The 24,464-nt window shown below is 45.9% G+C and overlaps 1 protein-coding gene across 2 annotated transcripts in view; it reads left to right on the forward strand.

Moving 5' to 3' along the window:
- The first annotated feature begins 381 nt into the window (after window positions 1–381).
- The window catches only part of DSP (desmoplakin), a 41,437-nt gene continuing 17,354 nt past the window's right edge, over window positions 382–24,464 (forward strand). Inside the window, exons 1-11 of one of the 2 annotated variants that reach the window (XM_010993303.3) lie at window positions 382–908; window positions 12,637–12,739; window positions 13,833–13,981; window positions 14,680–14,854; window positions 18,121–18,249; window positions 19,794–19,844; window positions 20,744–20,905; window positions 21,413–21,517; window positions 22,367–22,462; window positions 23,231–23,356; window positions 23,892–24,044. In XM_010993303.3, coding sequence (XP_010991605.3) covers window positions 715–908; window positions 12,637–12,739; window positions 13,833–13,981; window positions 14,680–14,854; window positions 18,121–18,249; window positions 19,794–19,844; window positions 20,744–20,905; window positions 21,413–21,517; window positions 22,367–22,462; window positions 23,231–23,356; window positions 23,892–24,044 — 1,443 coding nt within the window. In that variant the 5' untranslated portion in view covers window positions 382–714. The remainder of the gene's footprint in view (window positions 909–12,636; window positions 12,740–13,832; window positions 13,982–14,679; window positions 14,855–18,120; window positions 18,250–19,793; window positions 19,845–20,743; window positions 20,906–21,412; window positions 21,518–22,366; window positions 22,463–23,230; window positions 23,357–23,891; window positions 24,045–24,464) is intronic. The other variant, XM_031435226.2, reaches the window with a different exon arrangement.

A 24,464-nucleotide genomic window follows, 5' to 3' on the forward strand; every position in this document is an offset into this window, starting at 1 on the left:
CTTCTCTCCTCAATTGTTTCCAGCCAAAGCTTGGCTGGCACCGTTTCCGGGGACGAGCAAAAGTAAATGTTTAATAAGTAACTGTCCAATCGAATGACTTATTTTTCAGCCGATTTCCGCTCGGGGGACCGGAGAAATCTTCCAAAGCGGGGGCCGCGCTTCCCCGGCCACTGCCGCCCAGGCGCTGCGCTCACGTCCTCCCCAGGGTCGGCCGCGCGCCCGGGGCGCTCGGGTCCCGGGCCCCCGCCCCTCGGGTGTTACTCAAGCCTTGGCGCGCAGGGCGGAGCCGCGGGCCGGCGGCGCAGGTGGGGAGGGGCGGCCGGTGCGCGTCGGCGACACCCGCGGGGGGCGGGGAGGCGCGGCGGCCGCACCCCGCCCTGGGAAGAAGCCGACCAGGTGTGGCTTCGGCGCCGGGTGCCAGCGGGGAGGAGACTCGCGCCCCCGCCGACCAACACCACCACCCAGCCGCGGCCCGGCTCCTCTGCGCCCTCGTCGCCCTGCGAGCCGCAGCTCTCCCTCCCGCTCCCGCTCCCGGCCCGTCGCCGTCCCCGGCACCCGAGACGGCCCCGGTGGAGAAGCGCGTCCTCGCGATCCTTCTGCGCCCCCCAGCCCACTCCCCGGTCTTGGCCTCTCCTGGGAGCCCCTCGCCTTCTCCGAGCCGGCCGGCCCTCGCGTCTGCCTGGGCGCTGAGCGGCTCCCAGAGCGCCCGCCGACATGAGTTGCAACGGAGGTTCCCACCCGCGGATCAACACGCTGGGCCGCATGACCCGCGCGGAGTCCGGCCCCGACCTGCGCTACGAGATGACCTACGGCGGCGGCGGCGGCGGCGGGGGCGGCGGCGGGGGCACCACCAGGATGTACTACTCCCGGCGCTGCACGGTCACCGACCAGAACTCGGACGGCTACGGGTGGGTACTGGGCCGGTGGGCCGGGGCCGCGGGGTCTCCGCACTCCGCTAGCGGAATCCCAGCAGGCTGGGACCGGGAGGCACCGTCGTCCTCTGACCGACGAGGAAGCCCAGGTCCAGAAGGGGAACGGTCTCTTTGTCTGAGATCATGCACGCATTTCCTGTCCGCCCTCGGGCAGGCGCCAGGTGTCCCGACGCCGAGGGCGCCGCGCAGATCGGACTCTTGTGTGTGCGCGAACCCCGATAGGAGCGGCTCCTTCCCTGTCCGCGGGGACTTGGGCTCCCCTTGTTCCTTTCCACGAGCCGGGGCCGTAGGCGGGCCAGCGAGGGTGCAGGCAGGGTCGGGGCCCGGCTGCCGCCGGACTCTCCCCCGCGCGGCGGGCCGGCGGTCACCTCCTTTGTCCCGGCCCACAGGTGGGAGGTCAGGCGGGCGGGGCTGCCACCACTAGGTCCAATCTCGCTAACTGTAACCGAAAGTCCAACAGTGAAAGAGCGGGGGCTCGGGCCTGTCGGGTGGCCCGGCGGACGCGGCGCTGGGCTATCGCTACTGGCTCTTCGGCAAACTCGTGGTCACCCCGAGACCACGTCCGCAGCGGCGCCTGGGCTGCTCGGCCACCCGGGGGCTTTTGTATAGAGGCTGTGCGCCCCGGCTGCTCGGGTCCCGGGTCGAAGAGGCCCCACCTTGGCCTCCTCTGCTCCCCAAACCAAGTTTCCTGTTCCCCAGGCCCAGTTCGTCACACGGTAGCCCCTGCCCTCGAGCACACCTGTAGCCCCAGGTCTGCGCCCTTTTTATTCTTGGTTTTTAAAAAGCACCCGAGGACCGGCCTCGGCGTCTGGGTGGCGCAGCTGGGGCGCAGGGTCTTGCGCTTGGAGCGGACGAGTGCGGACAGGGGCTCGGGGAGGGGAGGTGCCGCCCGCGCTGCTGGGGGCAGCCCAGGCCCGGTCTGCCTCTCAAAATCAACGCGGAAGCCGATCGTGGGAGTCAGTTGGGTGGGGGTGGGGGAAGATAATGAGCCTTCGGTTGCCAGGTCCCTGGAGCCCGACTCGGGATTCCCACGTGAGCCGTGAGAATTTTGCGGCCCGCACCCCCGTCCCGGGCCCCTGCAAGACCTTCCCTTCTAGGGCTTTGAGGAAAGAAGCCCGAGTTCCAGGACTTTGTCGACCTTGCCTTGAGCCCTTAGGCTGGGGAGGAGCAAACTGAATACTGTCCGGGGGGGGGGTTGTTTTGCCAGCAGTTTTGGAGGCAGGGACGGATTACTCGAGTTGCAGCTTGCTTCCTGCTTCGATTTATTCCTTTATCTTCTCGGAGCATCTTGAAAATTTCGTTTCTCTTTTTGAGTTAGGAAAGAATTGCCTCAGTCTTGGAGCTCTTTGTTTAATGAACAAAATGCACCTGGGGCTTTCCAGGAAAAATGTGCCAAGCCATTAAGGAGAGTGGGGAGTTTTTTGTTTTTGTTTTTGTTTTTGTTTTTGTTTTTGTTTTTGTTTTTTTTTTTTTTGGCCAGTTTTCACTTTGGTTTTGAAGTTTGTTTGAAAACTTGGCCCAACCATTTAACTCCGAAACTTTCCTTTTCCCTCCCAGTCTTCCAGTATTTGGAAAACATACGCTTCTGAGTGTATACATTTAAATTCCAAGTCAGAATTTGCAAGGCTGCTTCTTTTTGGCATTTTATGAACCAAATGCTTTTTTTTTTTTAATGCTTCTGTTATCCCAGAGTCCCTATATTTTAAATGGACAATAAACATTACTGTTAATGGAATATTTCACTCCCTTGGCTTCTTGTAGAAGTAAATTTGTAATTAATATCTTGGTTAGTGAACTGCATAAAGATACGTGGTTTATGAGGATTCTTCACTGAAATGTTAAATTTTGGGGAGGCTTAATGTTTTCTCATAGCATCATTTCTTGTGTTTGATTTTTCCAGCCTAAAAGTTGTTTAGAAACCTGTCAAATTTCACGTCTCTCTGGGAAGGGAAAACAGACTCAAGTGAAAAAATCACCAAACTTGGAGGAAAGGTGTTTTTCTTTGCCTGGCTGTTGAGTTGCAGGGCCCAGGGGCGGCAGGCTGGGGGCTTGAGTTAGCATGCGGTCGTCATTCTTTCCCCGTCCAGGTACTGGAGTTTCCCCCGGCCTGTCCCGGCCTGCGCTAGTGCTGCATGCCCTTAGAGTCGGAGAATTAACACAATACCAGGTAGCCTGCAAATGCTGACTTCTGCATTTTAAAATGATGGTGGCAGACTGGAGAGGGTCGGGGCGTGCACCTCATCTGTTATCCTGGTGTGTTTATGGTTTTGGGTGGAGGGATCTCTTTGTTCCTGTCACACACTTTGAAGTAGGGTGCCATCTCCCACCCGACTGCCCTCTGCCACATAGATGATCAAGGACTTTAAAAGCACTTTTCTGATGGAAAGTTTTTCAAACGGTGTTCTGTTTTGTTTTTAAAGCAAAAAAGCAAAACGACAAAAACCCCAAATGGAACCAACCCCCCACCCCCAACCAGCATGAAAGCGACTGGTTGAATCTAAACTCACTTATTTCTAAAACTGCTGCCTTATTGGCTGAATGGACTGGTGATTTTTTTAAATGATCAGTGTTTGTATTTAGCCCTTCCCTAAATAAACTAATTTGAGTGTGCACAGAGCCCATATCTGATTTTTCTTTTCAAGTGATTTTACAGCCTCTTCTTTGTCCTTTACATTAATAACACTTGTCATTGTTCAGGACAGTGTTATTTCTCACTCTGATAATGCCTCCTTCCCCCTGTCTCCTGTGTCTTTGTTTTAGGCTGCATGGAATCTGCAACTACTTTACCTCCTTCTGTGCTCTACTTAGTATTTTAAAGTTTGGTACATGTTACGTGCTTGATAATTTAATAGGTTTCTTTTTGAAAATTTAAACTTCAAATTTTCTTGTATAGGATGTTATATTGTTTTCAACGAAGGTAGATTTACTCTAGTCTTATTCCTGTAGTCAAAAGGAATTCCTACGAATCTGTAGTGAAATTTGATGGCCCAGTGACAAAGTCCCACAGTCAGATCTTTCGCTGATCAAAGTGTGGAATTTGTGGGAGGATTAAAAGCCTAATAGAGTCATTAAGCTTCAAAAATATGTGGTTAAAAATATTAATGCTTCCTTCTCTACAAGACTGCTGATTTCAAAACCGAAATGTGTGTAATCACTACTTGAAACATACTGTAAAGTTTGTTTTAAAGTAACTTTGAAAAGAAGCCTTTTTCTTAGCATAAGATTAACAGATCTATTTGCATTTAATTCTAGAGTGGAAGGGAAGTGCTTAGGACAGAAATCTCACTTTTTTTGGAGAGACAAGTAGAATAAGACTTGCCCCAAATCCTAGAGTCTACTCCTGGCAGAGTCGGCACGAGAACCAGAGGCTGGTCACCTCTTCCCTTTGTCATCTGTCACCCTGAGCCTTTAGACCATGTACCTGTGTGAGACTGGACAGCCCTGTACTTACAGGATGAAAGGATCTCAGTTCCAGTCATTCATTCATTCAGTAAATATTGACTGAGCATCTGCTGTGTGTTAGATGTCGGGGAGATTCAGAGGGGAAATGCAGACTTCTGGAAGGACACACATGCTCTTTAAAGGGAGATAAGTCCATCAGGACTATAATGCAGACGGCTAGTGGACAGGAGGGGAGCACATGACTCAGAGGCTTCACGAGGGGAGAAGATAACGTCTGGAGTGGCGGCACTGGTAAGACTTCGCACAGGAAGTGGTGTCCAATTAGACTGGAGAATTTCAGCTGGTGAAGACGGGTGGGCAGAGAGTGCTCCATGGGGAGGGGAGAGAAGAGGGTCACAGGTAGAAAACCAGGAGCAAATTCGAAGCCTAGAGAGAGCTCTCCTTTGGGGCATCTGCTTAAGTGGGGAAGTAGTAAGACATAAAGGGGAAGCAGAGCTTGCCCGGAGCCAGAGCCTGGGAGACCTTGAGTCCATGGTGGGGAATTTGGATGGGCACAGGGGAGGCTTTGCAGGTTACCTGGAAGCCAGTGAAGGTCTCCTCTGTTGAAGGAGCAGGGAAATAAGACCGTCACGGTCAGCTTCAGGACCGCTTCTGCGGCAGCCGTGTGCAGAAGGGAGCTGGCTTAAGGAAGCAGTGGTGCCAGTGAAGGAGGGAGGTGATGAAAGTCCGATTGAGGTTGGTGGCAGTGGGACAGGAAGATGGATACAGTAGTGTGGCAGCTTCAGCTCAGAACTGGATCAGAAGGCAAGGGAGCACACAGGCTTAGAGTTGGGTGACTCATAGAATGATTATCCTAAATATACTTCTGGAAACGATGGCAAAGTAAGATTCGGTTTAGCTTAATAAATGGCAGAAAACATTTACATGCTGATTATGTTTGTCAATTATATATTTAATACAAATATCAGATCAGTGGTTAATAATAGTTACCATCACCTGCAAACACCTCCGATGTGCCAGGTAGATTGTAACCTTATGACAACCTTCCCATTTCCCAGATGGGAAGCTGAGGTTAAAGTGGTGAGATGACTTGGCCCAGGTCACACAGCTAGTTAGTGGTTGAGCTGCATTGGAATCCGGTATAACACAATGCCTCAAGGAAAGATCAAACCTAAATTATTAGAATTCATCTTTTCGGCTTGTAAACTCTTCTATCCAATATGAGTTTTGGTCTCTTTTTAACTTCTTGCATTCCTGGGAGAGATTTATTTCAGAACCATTCTGTTCTTTCACTAATACTCCTAGAGAGTTTCCATCTGGTTAGGAATAAAACAGTGCGATGCATTAAGCCACCTAATTGCTGAGTAGATCTACAAAACGGCTTCCAGCAAGTAGTTAATTTTTTCTCTAAATATGGGCATAACTTCATTGTTGTTCAGGTGATTGAAATGTCTTGGGAAAAAGAAAAAATTGCTGATGCTCCCACGCTGACTTCGGGTGGAGCTGAGGACGGCTTGGGTGGGTGTGACTTGGGGAGCCTAAGTCAGCCCTCAGCTGACCAGTCTTTCCAGCCCAGGAGGTTCTGGAAGGCGTGCCCCAGTCCCGAGGCCGTGGTGCCTGGGGCACTGCTTCCCCACCCTTGGCTTTCCTCTTTCTCCTTCCTGCACTCCTGGGAAAATGCTCAGGTGTGGTTCTGGGGTTGAAGCCAGCGCCCCACAGACCCCAAGTGTCAGTGAAACTCATTTGAAACAGCATCCCGGAAAATGCTAGTGCAGGCGCATGCTGTGAACCTCACCACCAGCACCTCGGGCTGGGAGGGCCCAGAACCCTCAGAGACCTCAGAAACGTGAGACCTGCATTGCATGACAATGACACAGGAATGAGAACCTATAGGTCTAAGTTTTTGCTTGGCATGAACATTTTTGACATGCAGACAGAACATCCCTTGCTTCGTCTGTTACCTGAAAAAAATTAGAAAGGAATTGGCTTCTTGATGGGTAACCAGGTAATTTTAAACGATTTTTTTTTAGGCTTCAGAATGAATACAAGTTTTCAGACAAAAAAATAATGCAAAATAGAAATCTCTATTTTGGCATTGACTTTGTAAAGGTCAAATATTCGTATGTCATGCCCACTGAATAAGGGAAAGGAAAGCATCTCTTTCTAAATTTTCTTATCCCATCAATAAATTTCTTGCAGTTAAAATGTATCACTCTCTTTTGGAGTGTCTCAAATAAGAGTGTCTCTTATTTTAGGCCTTATAGGTAATTCTAGGAACTGCTGAAAGGCCTCACACTTAATACCCAATCTTAATTTCTTTTTTTTTTTTTTGGTTCTCACTTCCCCCGCTACCCTCCCTCAATTTGCTGTGAGATATCCTTAAAATAATGAACTAGGCAAAGCTCATAATTGTGAACTGGGGCAAAAAAACACAAAATGAAAAATAAAAATGAAGTCTGAGAATCGTGTCCCAGTAGCAGCAGGCGCTCCCCTGTGACAGCAATCTTGCAGACAGGACTTCGTTTTTTGTGGGACTTTGCAGGCGGTACTGGTGTCTCCTCTAAGCATCCGGCCAACCCCAGGGGTGGCTGTGTTCCTACAAGTCACAGGTGCCGAAACTCGAGGGACAGTGCGTCTAAAGTCAACCTGCTCAAAGTCACCGGCTGTACAACCGGCAGTGGCTGAGCAGGGGGTGGACCCCAGGCTCTTTATGAAGTTAATGCTGTGTGATCAGGTTGCACTCCTGCCCCCGAATCCATCAAAAACGGTGTGAAAATAGTAAACATGGACAGGAAGTCGAACTTTATTAGAGCACTGCTTCCAGACCTCCTGGGTGAGGATGAAATGAAGGGGAGGCTCTCTTTCTAAAATGTGTAGAAAATTTTTTTTTTTTTTTTTGCTCACTGTTAGGGTGGGAGTTGTGTGTGTTAGGGAGGGCTCCCTGACTGAGCTCTTGAAATCAGGGTAATGAGTAGTAATGCCCTTATATCGGTTTTGTATTTGCCTCTGTCTTTCTTCTACGTTCTTCAACCAAACAAACATGCATTGAGTACCTTCTGTGTGCAGCCCTGTGTTGTTAAGTGCGTGTAGGAGTCGAGGTGACTAAGATGTGGGACTTTGCTCTCCAGGAGTGGGGCAGACAGGTGTGTAAATAACTTGGGCAGAGGCGGGGCGGGGAGAGTTCTGTGGAGGATGTAGCACTTGGTGTGTAACTTCTGAAGGATGATCCGTGACATTTCCACTGACGCTCAGTGTGTTTGGTGGGTCTTGGAGGTGGGGTCTTGTCCTTAAGTGAAGCAGTGCAATTTTTTCTTACAAACTTCATGTATCTTTTTCTTTTTGCTTAAGGTCTTTTGAAGACACTCAAACACAATAGTATATAGAACATGCTTTGAAAATTATAAAGAGCTAAGCAAATGGACTTTAAATCAGTATTAATGCATCACACAATTATCATGATTTCCAGCAAATATTTATTGAGCTTTTCCAAGGCCATTATTCCATGAACCTGGATACACATAAGATACCATATCTGGCACACATACAGGACCCTATGTTGATGGGATGAACAAAAAGAGGAGAGAAATAGAGATCGTGGGAGAGAGAAGGGGAAACGGGAAGAGGAAGGAAGGAAAGAAGGAATCTGGTGGAAGAGAAAGTATATTCACAAAAAGAAATAGGGTTAGGTGGCACAGACCAGGGTCTAATGAACAGCATAGATGATTGTAAAATGACTTTTATAAAACAGAGAGCAACTATTAAAAATACTTTTTACCTTGTGATGTTGCATGCCTCTCTTCAAAATATTTGCTTTGCATTTTTTTCTAAAATAATCTTGGAAAAAGTGTTAAGCTACTGCCTTCACAGTTAATTTTGGAGTCTTATTTTTTAAGGAAAGAGTGTTGTTTGGAGGTAGTCAGTTAAAGCAGATAAAGCTCTACAATATTGTTCACATGTTCACGTGGCCCATCCTCGGATGAAGATCCAGCCTGCGTTTTCCTTTTAGCCACTGATGAAAGGATCTTTCTGTAAACGGCTGGAACCATTACTTGTTTAAACAAGTTGTAGAATGAATTAAAAAAAATGTGCAGGCAGGTTCTTGGTGCTGTGAATCATTTGTCTCTGTGAGTCTGTGATGGAACAATTTCGGGAAAATTAACTTTTAAAGACAAGTTTTATTTTTTCAAGGTCAGCTATTAATTTTAGTTTAGAAGTCAATATTTTTTGATCGATTTGACCCTAACTAGTTTTGTTTTCTTATTTATTATTATTTTTTTGCATGACATCTTCCAACTTCCATGTCACTGAAGTGGGATTTAAACGAACTTGGTGGAGGCGGAGGGTATAGCTCAAGTGGTGGGGTGCTTCCTTAGCATGCATGAGGTCCTGGGTTCAATCCCCAGTACCTCCCCCAAAGTAAACAAACCTAATTGCACCCCCCAAAAAATTAAAATTAAAAAAAAAGGAAAAAAATTGAACTTGGAGCTTATTAGTTCAATTCCTAACATGGTTTGGAATCTCTACACCTCTAACATCAAGATGGTATGGAAGATTTCTTTGAAGCTAGAGATTTTTAAATTCCTTTTATGCTTGTTAAATAAGTATTTATTTAAAAATGATTTCTTCCTATATGATAGAATTTTGCATTTTTCCAGCGTGTACTGTACGAATTAAAGAGTAAACTTCATTACCTTCAGACAAAATGTAGACTTGGATTATTTTCAATAGGAGGAGTGAGTTTGGTGGTTTCATAAAATAAAGTTAGAGAGCAAATGAGCTCAAGAAGTCTTAGATATAATCTAGCCCAACAGATGAGAAAACAGATCCAGAAAATCTCTGAGATTTTTTAAAAAAATCCAAAACTAGGTGCAAGAATATGTTTTTTGACTTAAAATGTTTTGACTGACACACAAACTTTGAAAAAACACCCGTGTTCCCTGAAGCAAGTTCTGGCTTTCGAGCTGAAGAATCCAGCTCTGCACAGCGTCAGAGTGGCTGGTGGGTCAGAACCCTCTCTCTGTTGACGGTGCCTCCTTGGTTTAAGTACAGCCCGTTCTGGGTGCATCCTTCCCTGGGCGGAGACAAGCAAGCTGAAACTTGAAGGTGGATTCTCCCTTCTCATCAGTAAACCTCAGGGGGCCTCTCTCTCCCTTCCTTCATCTCGTTTTGATGGACTGAGCTGTTCCAAAGGTGTCCACCTGGTTCCATTTCTCACCTTGGTCTGTTTCCGAAGGACGTTCCAACCGAAGGGAGATTCTTACAGATGAGAGACAGGATCTGAAGATCTTGCTTTAAAAGACCAGATGCAGTCTTGAAAAGTTGTGTCTGAGATGAAATTTGGTTAATCAGGTCATACTTCCCCATAGAAAAATCATAGTACCAAAGATTCTTCATGACACTGTTCTAACACTTCAGCTTTTCCTGTTTTTTTGTTTTTTTTTTTTGCCTCTTAAAGAGATTAGATTTTTGTGCATTACAGTTATTCATCTGTTTCCTGAAATGCCAAGCAAAACACATAGGGTTTTAGTGTCTGTCAAGGGAACGTTATGGTGAATATAGGCAAGTCTTTTAGTAAAGCCTGAAGAATTTTTTTTAGTATTATTAACAACATATACAGTTACCTTTTTTTAAAAGTGCAAGTCCACCAATATTTTAAGACAACATTTTTTTTTTAAGCCAACATTTAATTGCCTCACCTCTTTTTCCTGGATTTAGTTCTTTTTTTTTTTTTTTTTTTTTTGGTGTGTTCTTTCAACTTTCACTGTATGATTTTTTAGCTTCAATTCACTTAAAAATTTATTTAAGCTTTTTGGAGAGGGGAGGTAGGTAGGTTAATTAATTAATTTATTTTTAAATGAAGGTACTGGGGATTGAACCCAGGACCTTGTGCATGCTAAGCACATGCTGTACGACTGAGCTGCACCCTCCCCGCCACCACTACACAGGTCGTTTCTAGGTGTCATGTAATTAACTACTCTAGTAGTTGGAAAAAAACCCAATGAGTTTCATATTTTGTTGTCAAATGAACTGAGTGTCATAAACTCACTTTAAAAGGACTTGTGCGTACACTTTGGAACATTCATTCACAAGTGAGTTTTGCCTCCCTGCTTCTGTCTTTTTTTTTTTTTTAATACATTTTAATTCTGAAATAATTTTAGGTTTGTAGAAAAGTTGCAGAGACCCAGGAGAGTTCTCGTATACCCTTGCCCCGTTTCCCCATCTGCCTCTGTCTCAGAGCTCACTGTGTTTGTTAGATTTTACAGAAGCACACATTATTAAATCACCTAAGAAACTCTGGCTTTCGACTGTGCTGAGAGCCATTTTCTTCGTATGCTAGAGACTGGCATTCTTTGTGGAAGTTGCCCTGGGAACCAGATTACTGAACAGGATTAGTAAATGCTTCAGAGGAAAGGTACTCTCGACCTGCTTCAATCAGGAAAACATAGATGATTACACAGGGCCTTCCTTAATTACCTATCCTAGAGTTCTGAGTGACTCTTCTGTAGTTCCTAATTTCTCCCTTTGTCTTTTGAATTGCTTTCCTGTCGGTTACAATTGGTGCGTTTGGGAACGTGTTCTGATTCTGTCCATTGGAATTTTGCACAAGTTTTGACAATGGCTGGAGTCCTGTTTATATCTCAGTAAGACGAGAAGTGTGCCAGATTTCCTGGCTGATCCTGAGTAGGAGGCAGAGAAGGGCTGCATTCATGCGGGGTGAAGGTGAGGATGGGGCGTCCTGGTTTTGCTAGGTGGGCGGCACTTTGCCGGGACCTGCCTGGAGGAGCCGCGGCCTCACCTGGGAGTGGCTCCCAGGAGAGCTGGGTCCTCACCCATGCACCTTCATACACTCAGCCAGTGCTGGCCTGCAGGGGAGCCAGGCTGGCAGGGACGGACTGCAAATGGGCGGTGGAGAGAAAGTCAGTGCCTCTCCAGTGAGAAGTGATGCAGAATCCGGCGCAGTGGGAGAAGTTTCCCATATTCTTGTGATTTTACCCGAGCTGTGCGTAGTCCAGCCTGGGCTTTTCACACTGTTTTTTGTTTTTTTTTTTAATTTAAACAGGGAAATTCTTTCTTTAAGACACACACAGACGCCCGTCCCGACACACACACACACATAAAAGAGAGTCCAGTACATCAAACAGGCATCAGACGGTTTTATCTGCAAGCGCAGGCCGGTCTGGCTGGAGGCCTGGATGGCTCTGCAGTCCGGGAGGAACTCGGGCACGTTCATAAGACCTTTTCTTAAACATGAAACAATAGTTTAATACGCTTTAAATCTCTCTTAAATCGAGCTCCAGTGGGCTGGGCTGTGGCAGAATGTATCTTGGCAAATTAAAAAGTAAGACTTGTTTTATTACAGTTTATTCTTACTTACATTTGGAGCACATTAAATTCCTATAAGCTCGCTCTTTAAAATGTGGCAAAACGTGTTTAAACACCACTGTTGTCTTAAGGTTTCTGCCACGTCTTCCAGGAAAGTGCTGCATTTGAAAGGTGCGCCTGAATAAGCATCATGGTGCAGGAGAATGTTCTCGGGCCCTTTGGAAAGGAAAAGTGGCTTGTTTTTGCATTAAAGATATTTAAATTTCCCATCACTCCCTTCGCACCATCATTTCTTTACCATTATCGCCTGTTAACGATGATCACAGAAAACATTTTTATAGAATAAGCTTTTCTTTTGTCTCCTACAATTGTCCTCAGCCAGGCTGGCCAGTGGAACTGTCAAGCTGTGGGTCTGACGTCACCTGCCCCAGAGGCACTGGTGATGGCGTTAGGGACCGCGGTGGGTTGAGGTGGGAGGCGTGACAGATAAGCGGCGAGAAATGTGTTTTCACAACTCAAAGGGATGTTTCTGGAGCAGATCTTGGACCTGGAAAGAAAAAGTTGATGTGAAGATCATCATTGGGCTAATTCGTACAATTGGGAAAAAGTTCCGTAGATTAGAAAATAGTATTTCGTCACTTTGAAGTGTCCTGATTTTGACAGTTGTCCTGCGTTTATATCTTTGAATGTCTTTCTTCTTAGGGAGTAACGTGCTGAAATATTTTGGGGTAAAGGAACACAATTGTTCTGAAATGGCTCAGAAAAGCGTGTATGTACAGACAGAAATACCCCCATGTACAGAGAGGGGAGGGGGGACAGGAGACACGAGACACGGGAGGTGTGAACACCTGGGCAGTCTGGGCGAAGGGCCTGCAGGAGGAGTTTTGTCTCGTTTTTGCAACTTTCCTGAAAGTTTAGAATCATTTCCAAATTGAAAAAACAAATGTCATGTCTGCTTTCTTTGCGTTTGTCTCATCAGTCAAACTGGGACCATGTCCAGGCACCAGAACCAGAACACCATCCAGGAGCTCCTGCAGAACTGCTCGGACTGTTTGATGCGGGCAGAGCTGATCGTGCAGCCTGTGAGTTTCCCTTTTCTCCTAAATGTCGTCCCCACCCAGTTTTGTTCCTGGTTTTGTACCGGGTTTGGTTCCTAGTTAGCTTAGCCTCACAGCCCTGCCCTGCATTCGCCTTCCCTGCCCTCCTTTGCATCCTTAGTGTTCAGAGATGATCTTTTGCAAAACAGACTAGACAGGGAAGTCTGTCTTCCTCACCTCTGTTGACTTCACAGTGGGAACCGGTTTTCACATCCAGCCTGTTACTGTTACATGGCTTTCTCTTCCTAGAAGTGCAGCCCAACGTGTGTATGTCACTGGATTGTCATGGACTGTGATGCGCACCACCAATTTAATGTCTCTTTTCAGGAAAAAAAATTAGCATCTGGTGAGAGCAATTCTACTGGAGAAACATAAAAAAAAAACCTGGAAAAAAGGATCAATGGAAAATTGAGGGAAAATGATAACATTCATGAAGGCCTCGTGATGTTTCTTGACATCACTGAGACAGCTCTGCATCTCACTGAAACAGGCTTAGGGGTCACGAGATCCATGATGTTTTCTGTGTACCCCTCCCCCCGCTTCCCCCAACGGTGACAATTCACTAAGTGTCACCCCTCCTCAAAACCAGGAACTTGATTGGCCCAGTACAATGAACTAGACAGCTTTCTTTTAAAGGACTGAAGCTTTATTTCCCACAAGAGGCAGGAAAAGCTCAGTTGATGGGTAGAAGACCTTACCTGGTGTAACAGTACAGTGTCCTTATCACAGTGAAATTCCAGTTAGATGGGTGTCCTGTGTGAATAAGAAAGACAGGCATGCAACAGAGAAGCAAGGGACAGATCAGCATTCGGTGAATATGCTTTTAAAAGCCTCTGCAAATTGGAAGGACCATCTGCACATGTTGGTTCCTGATTCTCCCTAAATTGACCTCCCTATTTCAAATTAAGAGGAGAATCTTCATTTCAGTTGGAGGGATCTGTTTGCAGTCACATGGAAGCGGAGAGGTGGGGGACTTACAATATGTAAGTTGATCGCAGAAGCTTTTGCTTCCATTAACTCACATGAAGCTTTTCTTCCCGGTATTGTGTGTTTCCTTCATGTGAACTCTTTCTCTTAGGAACTGAAATATGGGGATGGGATACAGCTGGCTCAGAGCAGAGAACTGGATGAGTGTTTCGCCCAGGCCAACGAGCAGATGGAGATTACCGACAGCTTGATCAGGGAGATGCGGCAGATGGGCCAGCCCTGCGATGCTTATCAGAAAAGGTACCGTCCGCAGAGCGAGGTGCAGGCGGGAGTTACACTCCATCCCGTGTCCCAGGTCCTCCCTCGCAGCAAGCACAGATACTCCCCGCGGAAAGGCCCACTTGCTTGGTGTTTTGCAGCTCTATGTGTCTCTAGCACAGATTGACTTATCCCACTACCTTCATCTTTTGTGGAATCTCAAAGCTGCCGGGAGAAAGAATTCAACAGGCCTGCTCAAGGGGGTGTGCTTATTCTGAAGAGTCGGGTTTGCTGTGAGATGTTCACTGGGCTTCTGCTTAAGGGGCTGCAGAAGCAGCTTGGCCCAGTAGTTGACTTTTCAGAGTCTAATATTAAGTCCAGCTCAGTTTAATGAACATAGAAATGAGACTTGTATTGTTGAAAATGCCGTTGAAGGCAGAGGTGTGTGGTCTGATTTTGCGATCATGGCGCCCAGGGCGCAGGGTCCTAGGAAGTTCCCAGAGTGGATCCCGTGAGAAAGTACAAAATGCTGCTGGGTTGGGCAGAGACAGTTACATGCTCTCTGATGCTTCAGGCTCGGAGCATCAGAATATCTTAAGGTTTTGAATGTGATCAAGAGGAGAAGTCTTCCAGTAAAACATCTGTGTTCTCTGTACTGACCCAGAGGAGACGCGGAAAGGGGAACACCGGCCCGGGACGTGTTTTCCGGCAGCCGTGTGATTGTCTCCCTTTCCTTCCAGACTGCTGCAGCTGCAGGAGCAGATGCGGGCCCTGTACAAAGCCATCAGTGTCCCGCGAGTCCGAAGGGCCAGCTCCAAGGGAGGCGGCGGGTACACCTGCCAGAGCGGCTCCGGGTGGGATGAGTTCACCAAGCGCCTCACCAGCGAGTGTCTGGGCTGGATGAGGCAGCAGAGGGTAAGTCAGCAGCTTCCGGACTGAACAGGTTGGTTCTCAGAGCTCCCAGCCTGCCTGGGCCAGGTGTGTAGACGCGGCCCCGGGGGTCCGGCCTCAGAGAGTAACTTGCTGTTTTCAAATTTTCTTCATACCCAATTTAGAAATGAAGGTTTTTATTTTGAAATAAGTGAAATCTTCGGGTTTTTTTTTTTTCCTCCATGTGGCCTAGGGAACCAGTCTCATTGCTTTATGGTTGTACTTATCACACAGGTAATGTTTAGTAAGTATCCTTTAAATTGGTAGAATGTGCAAATCAAGTTGTGGCATAGTTTTTTTTTGATGGAGGGACTGGGGATTGAACCCACTACCTCGTGCACGCTAAGCATGCGCTCTAGCACTGAGCTGTACCCACCCCAATTGGAAAATCAGTTGTGGGAGTTAACGTGCTGAAAAACCTCATCGTTCCAACTTGAGTGGTCACTGAGCTCATCTGGTGTTGCTGATAGGTACTTAAGATTAAAAAACAACATTGTGGAGGTTCATTTAAAATGTTCACAAATTGGAGGAGCTGGACACGTAGTAAAACTGGATCTGCTGGTTTGGGTTTGTTCACCTTACAGTTCTAAGTGTCAGTTGTGTTCTTGTGCAATCATTACGTCACTGGTGTGGGAGTGAAGTCAAATAATGGCACCAGATGTGCCCAGCCTTTCCCTAGAGCTGGAGTTTCTACAAAGGATTTTTCAATGCTAATTATTGTTTTGTTGTCTTATGCAGTCATTATGTGCTGTAATGAACAGGTGGCAGGAGAAATAGGTCATCATCATGTCGATGGGAATTTTATAATGAAAACCCGGTACTGACGAACCGTCCTTCTGTGGAAAAGGTGGAGATGTTAGACGCATCAGTTGTGCAGAACTGTTGTTGTCGGAAACGGGTTTTTTTCCTCGTTGTTGGACCAGTTTAGCTGTGGGTCTGAAGTTTCTCAGCCCCTTAAAGATTTTTGTGTGTCTTCTTTCCTAAGTGTGAGGGCTTATGGGACTAAGGATTCATTCATTCATTCATTCATTCAGTTAACCTTTTCTCCCACTTATTATAAAGACTTTATAACACCCTCATAGAAGGTAGGGCTTATAGAGGAGAAAAGTCAGTCTGAATCCTGGAAACCTAAATGCGAACCTATTTTACATGTTTCCCAATCCCCTTCTAATCTTTGACCACAAATTTCTGGAGCATTTAATAGGTATTGGCACCATGCCAGGAAATGAGGGTGCCAAGATTATGTCCCATAGCTCTAAAAATGAGTATTATTGAAGAAAATGAGACACATACACTCAAATGCCAGATTTTCATGCAGAGCAGCATGGGGTTGATTGTGGGGTTTCAGCTGTGATGGAACTCTGCTCAGAGAGGAGCTGGGGCTGGGTGGCACACCAGCCCCTTGGAAAGGAGCCAGCGAGGGGAGGGGGCAGAGTTCCTAGGGCTCCAACTATCCCAGGAGGATCAGTGGTGTGGGTGAAACAACCTTTGAACCAAATTACTCCTGAAATGGCACATCCTCTCATTTTTAGTCACGATGACTGTTCTATAAAATGACAGCTCATGACTTGTCATTTTCTGTATTCATGTTGGGTGTAGCTCTGTGCAGATCCTTTGTTGCAGAGGCTGAACATTTAAAATTTTGGGCAAATGGGATTATCACACGGACTCAGTTTTCCATCGTGGTGGAGGAGCATTTCCTAATAGAAACGGTTGATGAGTGGCGATTTTCAGATCACGCGGTCCTTGTGGTTTCAAAGGGACTAAAAGCAGTTTTATCACTTACTGCTGGTTTGCTCTGGGGTTCTCGGACCCTTCCCTCTTATCCCGTCTTCCCCCAGCAGAGCCTGCATTCTTCCTCTCCCTCCCAGAGGACTGAGCTGCAGGCCCAGCTGATAAGGGAGTGGTGTCCCCAGAAGCACAGTCAGGACGCAGTCACACATCTCCCGGGCCAGGTTTTTGTTTCCCTGATTTGTGTTTCTGCTGATGTACGGGTCAGATACTATACACCTGGCTGGTAATGAGAGGCGGGAGCGGGAGCTCGGTCATCTCATTAACTTCCCAGTGTTTCTGTTTTAAAGCTGAAATGCGCTTCTGGGGACAAAAGTCAGAGTCCTGGGTAACTTAACAGTCGTCTGATGGCTGTCTGTTCTGAAAGCTTGCCAAGGACATGAGAACGTGGATGTGGCTTAAAACAATGTGTGTTATGTTCTTGCTGCAACACCAGACTGGAATGTCTGCCCTTGGCACGTCCGAGAGATGACACTGATGATTTGGAAATCTACATGAGCTCATGCGAAAGACGAGATAATAGACTCACTACATAGTGTGAAACTTGTGGAATAATGTTTGATTCTTTCTGTGTGGCATTCTTAAATTTGAAGTAGTGGAGACTCCAATTAGACAGATTTAATTTTTAAAAAGCTAACGTAAATCCACAATCTTAATACGGCCAACATTAATTGAAATGAAGGTGTTGAGTATATATAGTAATTTCTCTTTGAAATGGGCTGAGGGGAGTTTTTGCGTCCAGAAAAGCAATGCTAAATCCTGGATTTAAAGAGTCAACAGTTGCACTGATGAAAACAATTTAAAGAAAGAAACAATGAAATACTTCTAGGTCAGCTGTTTAGCTTGGGAAGTAGTACCTAGTGGAGCTGAATGAACAATTTTTTATGGACATTTGAAAATAACTGAATGTGGGAACCTCTGTTCATATCTTATAATATTATATCACATGTGGGTAAACACACAGCTGTGCATACCACTTGCATGTGCCCGGGTAGATTTTTTTTTTTCCTTCAGAGGATATGATCTAGGTTTCAAAGATCTCATTCCTTTTTTTTTTTTTTTTTTTAATTTTTTTGGGGGTGGGAAGTGATTAGGTTTATTTATTTATTTATTTATTTTAATGGAGGGACTAAGGATTGAACCCAGGACCTTGTGGATGTTAGGCACTGTGCTCTACCCTCCCCAACTAAGGACCTCATTTCTGAATCCTCTCTCCTCAGCCCATCTTGAGCTGGGGACAAGTAAGTTAAGGGAAGTCATATTTGGCAACCCCACCCTCCCCCCACCATTAGCTGTAAATCCCAGACCTTTGCAAAATTTTTTTTTTTTTTTCGTTTCAAAAATATTGACTATTTACATCTTTGTGTAATCTGAGTGGAAGTGTGTATGCCTGCGGTGCCCTGAGCCCTGATGCTGCAGGTGAGGGGTGGGAATGAAGGACACACTCTCTCTCTCGGCAGGCAGAGATGGACTTGATGGCCTGGGGTGTGGACCTGGCCTCGGTGGAACAGAACATTCACAGCCACAGGAGCATCCACAACACCATCGGGGACTACCGCTGGCAGCTGGACAAAATCAAAGCCGACCTGGTACTTTGGAATCTTTCCTTTCTGAGTCTTCAAAGAGCACAGTGAAGGGTTGTGTAATTACTCCATCCCAGCAGTGGTGGCTGAAACGGGGATCTGTGATTTCTTCCCCAACAGACTGGGAATTTTAGAAAATCCCATTTTGTAAATGGGGATGTGGAAACAGATAGACCTACTCCAGATGGTGCTAACCTTTTCCAGGACTGAGGGTGCACACACACGCATTTAGTGCAGTTGGTAAATGAATATTTGGAGGGTAGTAATTCGTTTCTGCAGAAAGCAGAGCACATCTTCAAATGGAGAAAATGGGACAATCGTGTAGTTTTATTTTGGTGAATCCTTGAGTCCTTTCCTATGTGGTAATTGAAGTGTATTTCTTCTTTATTTTTTTAATGGGGGTGCTGGGGATTGAACCCAGGACCTAATGCATGCTAAGCATGAGCTCTGCCACTGAGCTATTACTTTCCCTGCCTAAAATGTATTACTTAAAAAAAATTTGGGGGGGGGTCTTTTTTCTTTTTAAATTAAAGTGTAGTTAATTTACAATGTTGTGTTAGTTTCTGGTGTACAGCATAGTTATACATATATATATATTCCTTTTCATATTCTTTTTCATTATAGTCTATTACAAGATGTTGAATAGAGTACCCTATGCTATACAGTAGGATCTTGGTGTTAAAGACCTTTTTTTATTTTTAAATTTTTTGGGGAGGGGCTAATTAGGTTTGTTTGTTTGTTTGTTTTTTTAATGGAGGTACTTGGGATTGAACCCAGGACCTCATGCATGCTAAGCACGTGCTCTACCGCTGAGCTATACCTGGCCCCCATCCTAAACTGTGATGTTTAGTTTTATTTTATTTTATTTGTTGGAGGGGGCGGTAACTGGGTTTATTTATTTATTCTTAGAGGAGGTACTGGGGATTGAACCCAGGACCTCAGGCATGCTAAGCACGTGCTCTACCGCTTGAGTTATATCCTACCCCTGAATGTGTATTTCTAATAAAGGAAATTGTGTCTCATCCTGAATGTTTCCCTGGAGGAAAGGACTGACTTGAAGCTGGGTCCAGAATTATAGCCTAAAATATTGATCTGATCTTAAGTGCCTGGTTTCCACCCCCCCCCAGGTCTCTACACTTTTAAATCACTGACTTTTGTACTTTCTCTCACATCTTATGCCCCCCCCTTTTTTTTTTGCCTACTTTTGTCCACCTGAGTATCTGATCAGAATTTTCCCTCTGTTCTCTAAGACCTAGGGAGTCCTAAATGATATTTTCAAACTTTTAAAACTGTGTAACAGTGAGTCTTTAAGTGACAGTGATGAGCCCTTTGCTTTGGAGAGGTGCCACCCCCACGCCAGTGAGGGTCTGCCTTCAGACCAGCTGGGAAAGATCCCTGTGGGTGAACGGTTTCATAGGGCAAATCCCCCTTTCTCCTGGGGGAGCTGAAATTAGTACGTATCTGATGAGAAGGAGGTTTAGAAGGGCTGTTCTTGCTGTGCAAACCCTCGGGGCGAATTAAATAATTACCTGCTGTTGGTCTCCTTCTAGCGTGAGAAATCTGCGATCTACCAACTGGAGGAGGAGTATGAGAACCTGCTGGTAAGCCCACTTATTTCTAAAGGGTCTGTGTTCAAGGCAGTTCAGGTCCATAAACATGGGGTTTATGAAGGTAAGTCATCTGCTCGGTGTTAAGGACCCTGGAAGTACCTGGAAAATGTCCCGAGGGGCTTATAGATGCTAACTTCATTTCTACTGCTGCCTCCCCTTTAGAAGGGACTTTTAAAAGACTTTTTCTGAAATCAGTCCGTGCGTGGTGCTGTTCTGTTTGTCACTTGAGTGTCACCTAAATGGCATTTGTTCAGTACTTGCAGTTAAAGCCGTAAAGCTCTTCCACTTGTGAATTGCAGCCTTTTATGACATATAAGCAAAAATAAGACGTGTTTTCCTTTGAGAAAGATTTAGCAGACCGTCACCACCATTTATTTGAGGACAAACTGAATTATTACTTGACTCATAAGAAGAACTGTTTCCTTTCTTCTGCCTATTTGGGTCACCCCATCTTCACTTTTCCATATTTCCTTATTGGTCACAATACTTTTTAAATAATGGGGCTTAGTCGTGACACAACTCTTTTCCAAAGTGGGACTCATGGCACCTTGAATTTTGGGGATGTGGGAGAGGGAAGGAAAAGCTTGATTTATCCTTTTAAGAATCCATTTACCCTTCATAGTCTAAAACTAATTATTGAACCCAAACGTCAGTGTCTGGATTAAGACTCTTCTGGGTTAGGCTGTTGCCTTGAATCTAAAATTGCCCCCAAGTTGGGGTGGGTCCTTTCCACATACCAGGTGGTCACTAAACGCAAGAGGTTAACGTTGTATTGATTCTTGGGATTTTTGTGGGTCAAAGGGACCACCTGGGTTTATCTGTGAAATCCACAGAGAGCACCATTCACCTGCATGTGGTAATTCTAATGCTGCTTTGACCCTCCTGTGCAGAAAGCATCCTTTGAGAGGATGGACCACCTGCGGCAGCTGCAGAACATCATCCAGGCCACGTCCCGCGAGATCATGTGGATCAACGACTGTGAGGAGGAGGAGCTGCTGTACGACTGGAGTGACAAGAACACCAACATCGCCCAGAAGCAGGAGGCCTTCTCAGTAAGCCCCCAGAGGCGGGAGCTGGGGGCCCTTCCCTCGAGGTGCTGCCTCAGCGGCTGCGCGGTGGCCAGGAATGGGCTTGGAGTCATTTAATCGGCCACTTGTAATTCAGCTTCAGTTGAACGGTCAGGAAAAAAAAAACATTCCTTCCCGACAGCTCTTCAGTGACTTAAGAGGGTCAGGGTGGGGCTCGGCATCTCAGAAGACAGTAGACGGGGTAAGATGAGTCCCCTCAGGTGCCACTGAGGGTGTGTAGCGCGGAGGCTTCACCTGCGTGAACCCGGACGAGACGTGTCACCAGTCTGGCCTCAGCCACATACTGAAGGGTCTCAGACATCCTTTCTGGTCTTAAAAATGCCACGATTCTTGAGGAAAGCATAAGACAACTGTTTGGCCTCATTCATTGCCGAAGTGCAGTTTTGTATTTTACTTCCTGTAACTCCGGTGGGAGGGACGGAGGGCCGCCAGTGACTTGTTCTTGAGGACTTGTTTTTCTTTCCTTCACAGATTCGCATGAGTCAGCTGGAAGTTAAAGAGAAAGAACTCAATAAGCTAAAACAAGAAAGTGACCAACTTGTCCTCAATCAACACCCAGCTTCAGACAAAATTGAGGTCGGTCTCATGAGATTCACATTTTTGTCATGGGGTCTGGGGAGGAAGGGATCCTTTTCAAAAAGAAAGACTATACAGATAAATGATTCTTATCCGTCACAAAGCCATGCCGAGTTTATTTTATTTTTTGAGATTACCACCCTAGACCAGGATTGGCAAGCTTTCTCTGGAAAGGATCAAATAATAAATATTTGAGACTGGCAGGGTATTTGATTTCTGTTGAAATTAACTCTGCCATTGTATGGTGAAAGCAACCATGGCAACTTGTGAGCAAACGATTGTGGCTGTGTTCCAATAAAACTTTACTGATAAATGCAGGTGGTGGGCTGGATGTGGCCCTTAGACTGTAGTGTGCTGACCTGTGTCCTAGATCGCCATCCGTGGGCTGCACTCAAGGCTGACACCAGCTGGTAGCACTGGTGTGGCCATATTGGTTGCTAAACAAATCAAAATATTTTCATACCAGTTGGTAAGAGTCATTGCCTTAAGCCCCTCAACCCTCCGTGTGGGTACCTTGGGCCTCCCTGTGACCTAGCAGCTGTACAGGACCGGGGCTGAAGCCCCAGTGCCCTCCCCAGTGTTGGTTCTGGTTGCTCAGTGGCTGTGCCCCATTTGGGTCAATCTTTTGACTAATACCCCTAATGGTCTCCGTCTGTTAGAACTTAAATTTGATTTTTACGATACGAGGAGTTCCCTGTTGGGAAAGTTTGGTTTCAAATTTTAGAAAAAAAAAGTTGGCTCGATTTGGAATCAGATGACAAAGGCTTCAGATCGTTCATTCAGGCTCACCCACCTCCAGATGAGTGGATGCCTCTCTGTGGAGGGACAGCAGTGGTTTTCTTGTTTCAGGCGTACATGGATACCCTTCAGACACAGTGGAGCTGGATTCTTCAGATCACCAAATGCATTGATGTTCATCTCAAAGAGAATGCTGCCTACTTTCAGGTGTTTATACTTCGTAATCATTGAATTGTGTCTTAAGTCTTAATACCTTATCTTTTTTTCTTTTTACTTTGGAACTGGCTTTGTAGTCTATTTTTTTAACTTTTATTTTGGGGGGAGCTAATTACGTTTATTTTTTTAAATGGGAAGTGGTACCTGATGGAGCTGAATGAACTATTTTTGATGGACATTTAAAAAAAAATGAATATGGAAACTTCTGTTTGTATCTTACAACATTGTATCATATGTTGGTATCCACACACAGCTGTATAGACACACACCCCCCGTTTGCATGTGCCTGGGTAGATTTTTTTTTTTCTTCAGAGGACCTGATACGGGTTTCAAGGATCTCACTTCTTTTCTTTTTTAAGTTTTGGGGGGAGGTAATTAGGTTTATTTACTAATTTTCATGGAGGTGCTGGGGATTGAACCCAGGACCTCATGCATGCTAGGCACGCACTCTACCACTGAGCTATACCCTCAACTATTAATACCCTATCTTTTGAAGGTGTTTGAAAAATCACTGGGAGCAGTCTTCACAGTAGTGCATAAATGCTATTTATTGGTTTTTAGTTTAGAAAAACGTAGATTGGTCACCAATCAGGTAGTCTTTTGGTGTCACGTAAGTTAATAGACTTTCTGTCTGCTCTTTTCCTTGAACCACCTGTCAGATAGACCCGTAGGGAAGACAGTCCCTGAAGTAGAAATACTAGGCCGTACTGCTTATTGAGTTGCTGTTTGTTGACTTGAGGTCCCCCCCATTCTTCATAGTTTTTTGAAGAGGCCCAGTCGACAGAAGCCTACCTGAAGGACCTCCAGGACTCCATCAGGAAGAAGTACCCGTGTGACAAGAGCACGCCCCTGCAGCGCCTGCTGGGGCAGATCAAGGAGCTGGAGGTACCGCCCGGCCCGGGCCCTCAGCGGCCTCCCCTGGGGGTGGCAATAGGCGTGCCCTCCGACGCAGTTCAGGCTTGAGCTTTTCTGCAGAACGAGCGCCCAGGGCGCAAGCCAGCAGAGTCTTCATTTTCAGTGGCTTTTCTCAAAGTGCATTCTTTGCACACTCAGCCACTGATGAAAATTACTTTCACTTCAGTAGTTTCTGTCACTCAAAGCAAAAGTGGAGAGACTGCTGATGACTTAAATGCCAATTCCCTTGGGAAAGCATACTTCACATTTTATCAGCACGGTCCTTTCACGCCCTGATGGTCTTTCCCGCCCACCTAGTTCATGGCTGCGGTGCCTCTGCAGGGGCTGTGTGGGAAAGGCACCCACGGTCCCTGCAGCTGGAGGAACCGGTGGCTTTTTACAGCTGATGCACCTTTGCTGGTATCTCATTTGTAATGTCATGATAGCTGCAGTCACGCCCTATGAAGATCTCACGTAACATTCACAGAGTATCTATGTTTAAGTATGATTTTATTTGCAACGACAGAAAGAACGAGAGAAAATCCTTGAATACAAGCGTCAGGTGCAGAACTTGGTAAACAAGTCCAAGAAGATCGTGCAACTGAAGCCGCGGAACCCGGACTACAGAAGCAATAAGCCCATCATTCTCCGGGCTCTCTGTGACTACAAGCAGGACCAGGTGTGTGCTCGGTTCCTCGGAATGCTGCCAGACTTTCTCCTCCCTTTACGTACAGATTTTTGTCCTTTAGGAGAGCAGAACTTTATTAAAGTTTCAGTGCGCACCCTAGTAAATATCTTCCTTTTGTACACAAAACAACAAGCTCTCGGAAAAAATGCAATGGTTTTGTTCTGCATCATCTGATAGTTGTCAGTAATTAGAACAATAGTTATTTATAAACTATGCTAATTTTAAGGCTTAATACCTTTGGTTCTTCTAATATGCAAAACTTACTTATCCATGACTACTCATCTCTGAATTTCTGAGACGAAAGAAAAATGAGAAACATGACCATTAGGCTGCATGTAAACTGAATGTCATTGCAGATTCTATGCGGTAATTAAAGATCAATTCTTTAGGCTCAGTGGTACATAAAAACAT

Source organism: Camelus dromedarius, chromosome 19, assembly GCF_036321535.1.
Source record: "Camelus dromedarius isolate mCamDro1 chromosome 19, mCamDro1.pat, whole genome shotgun sequence".
Lineage (NCBI taxonomy): Eukaryota > Metazoa > Chordata > Mammalia > Artiodactyla > Camelidae > Camelus > Camelus dromedarius.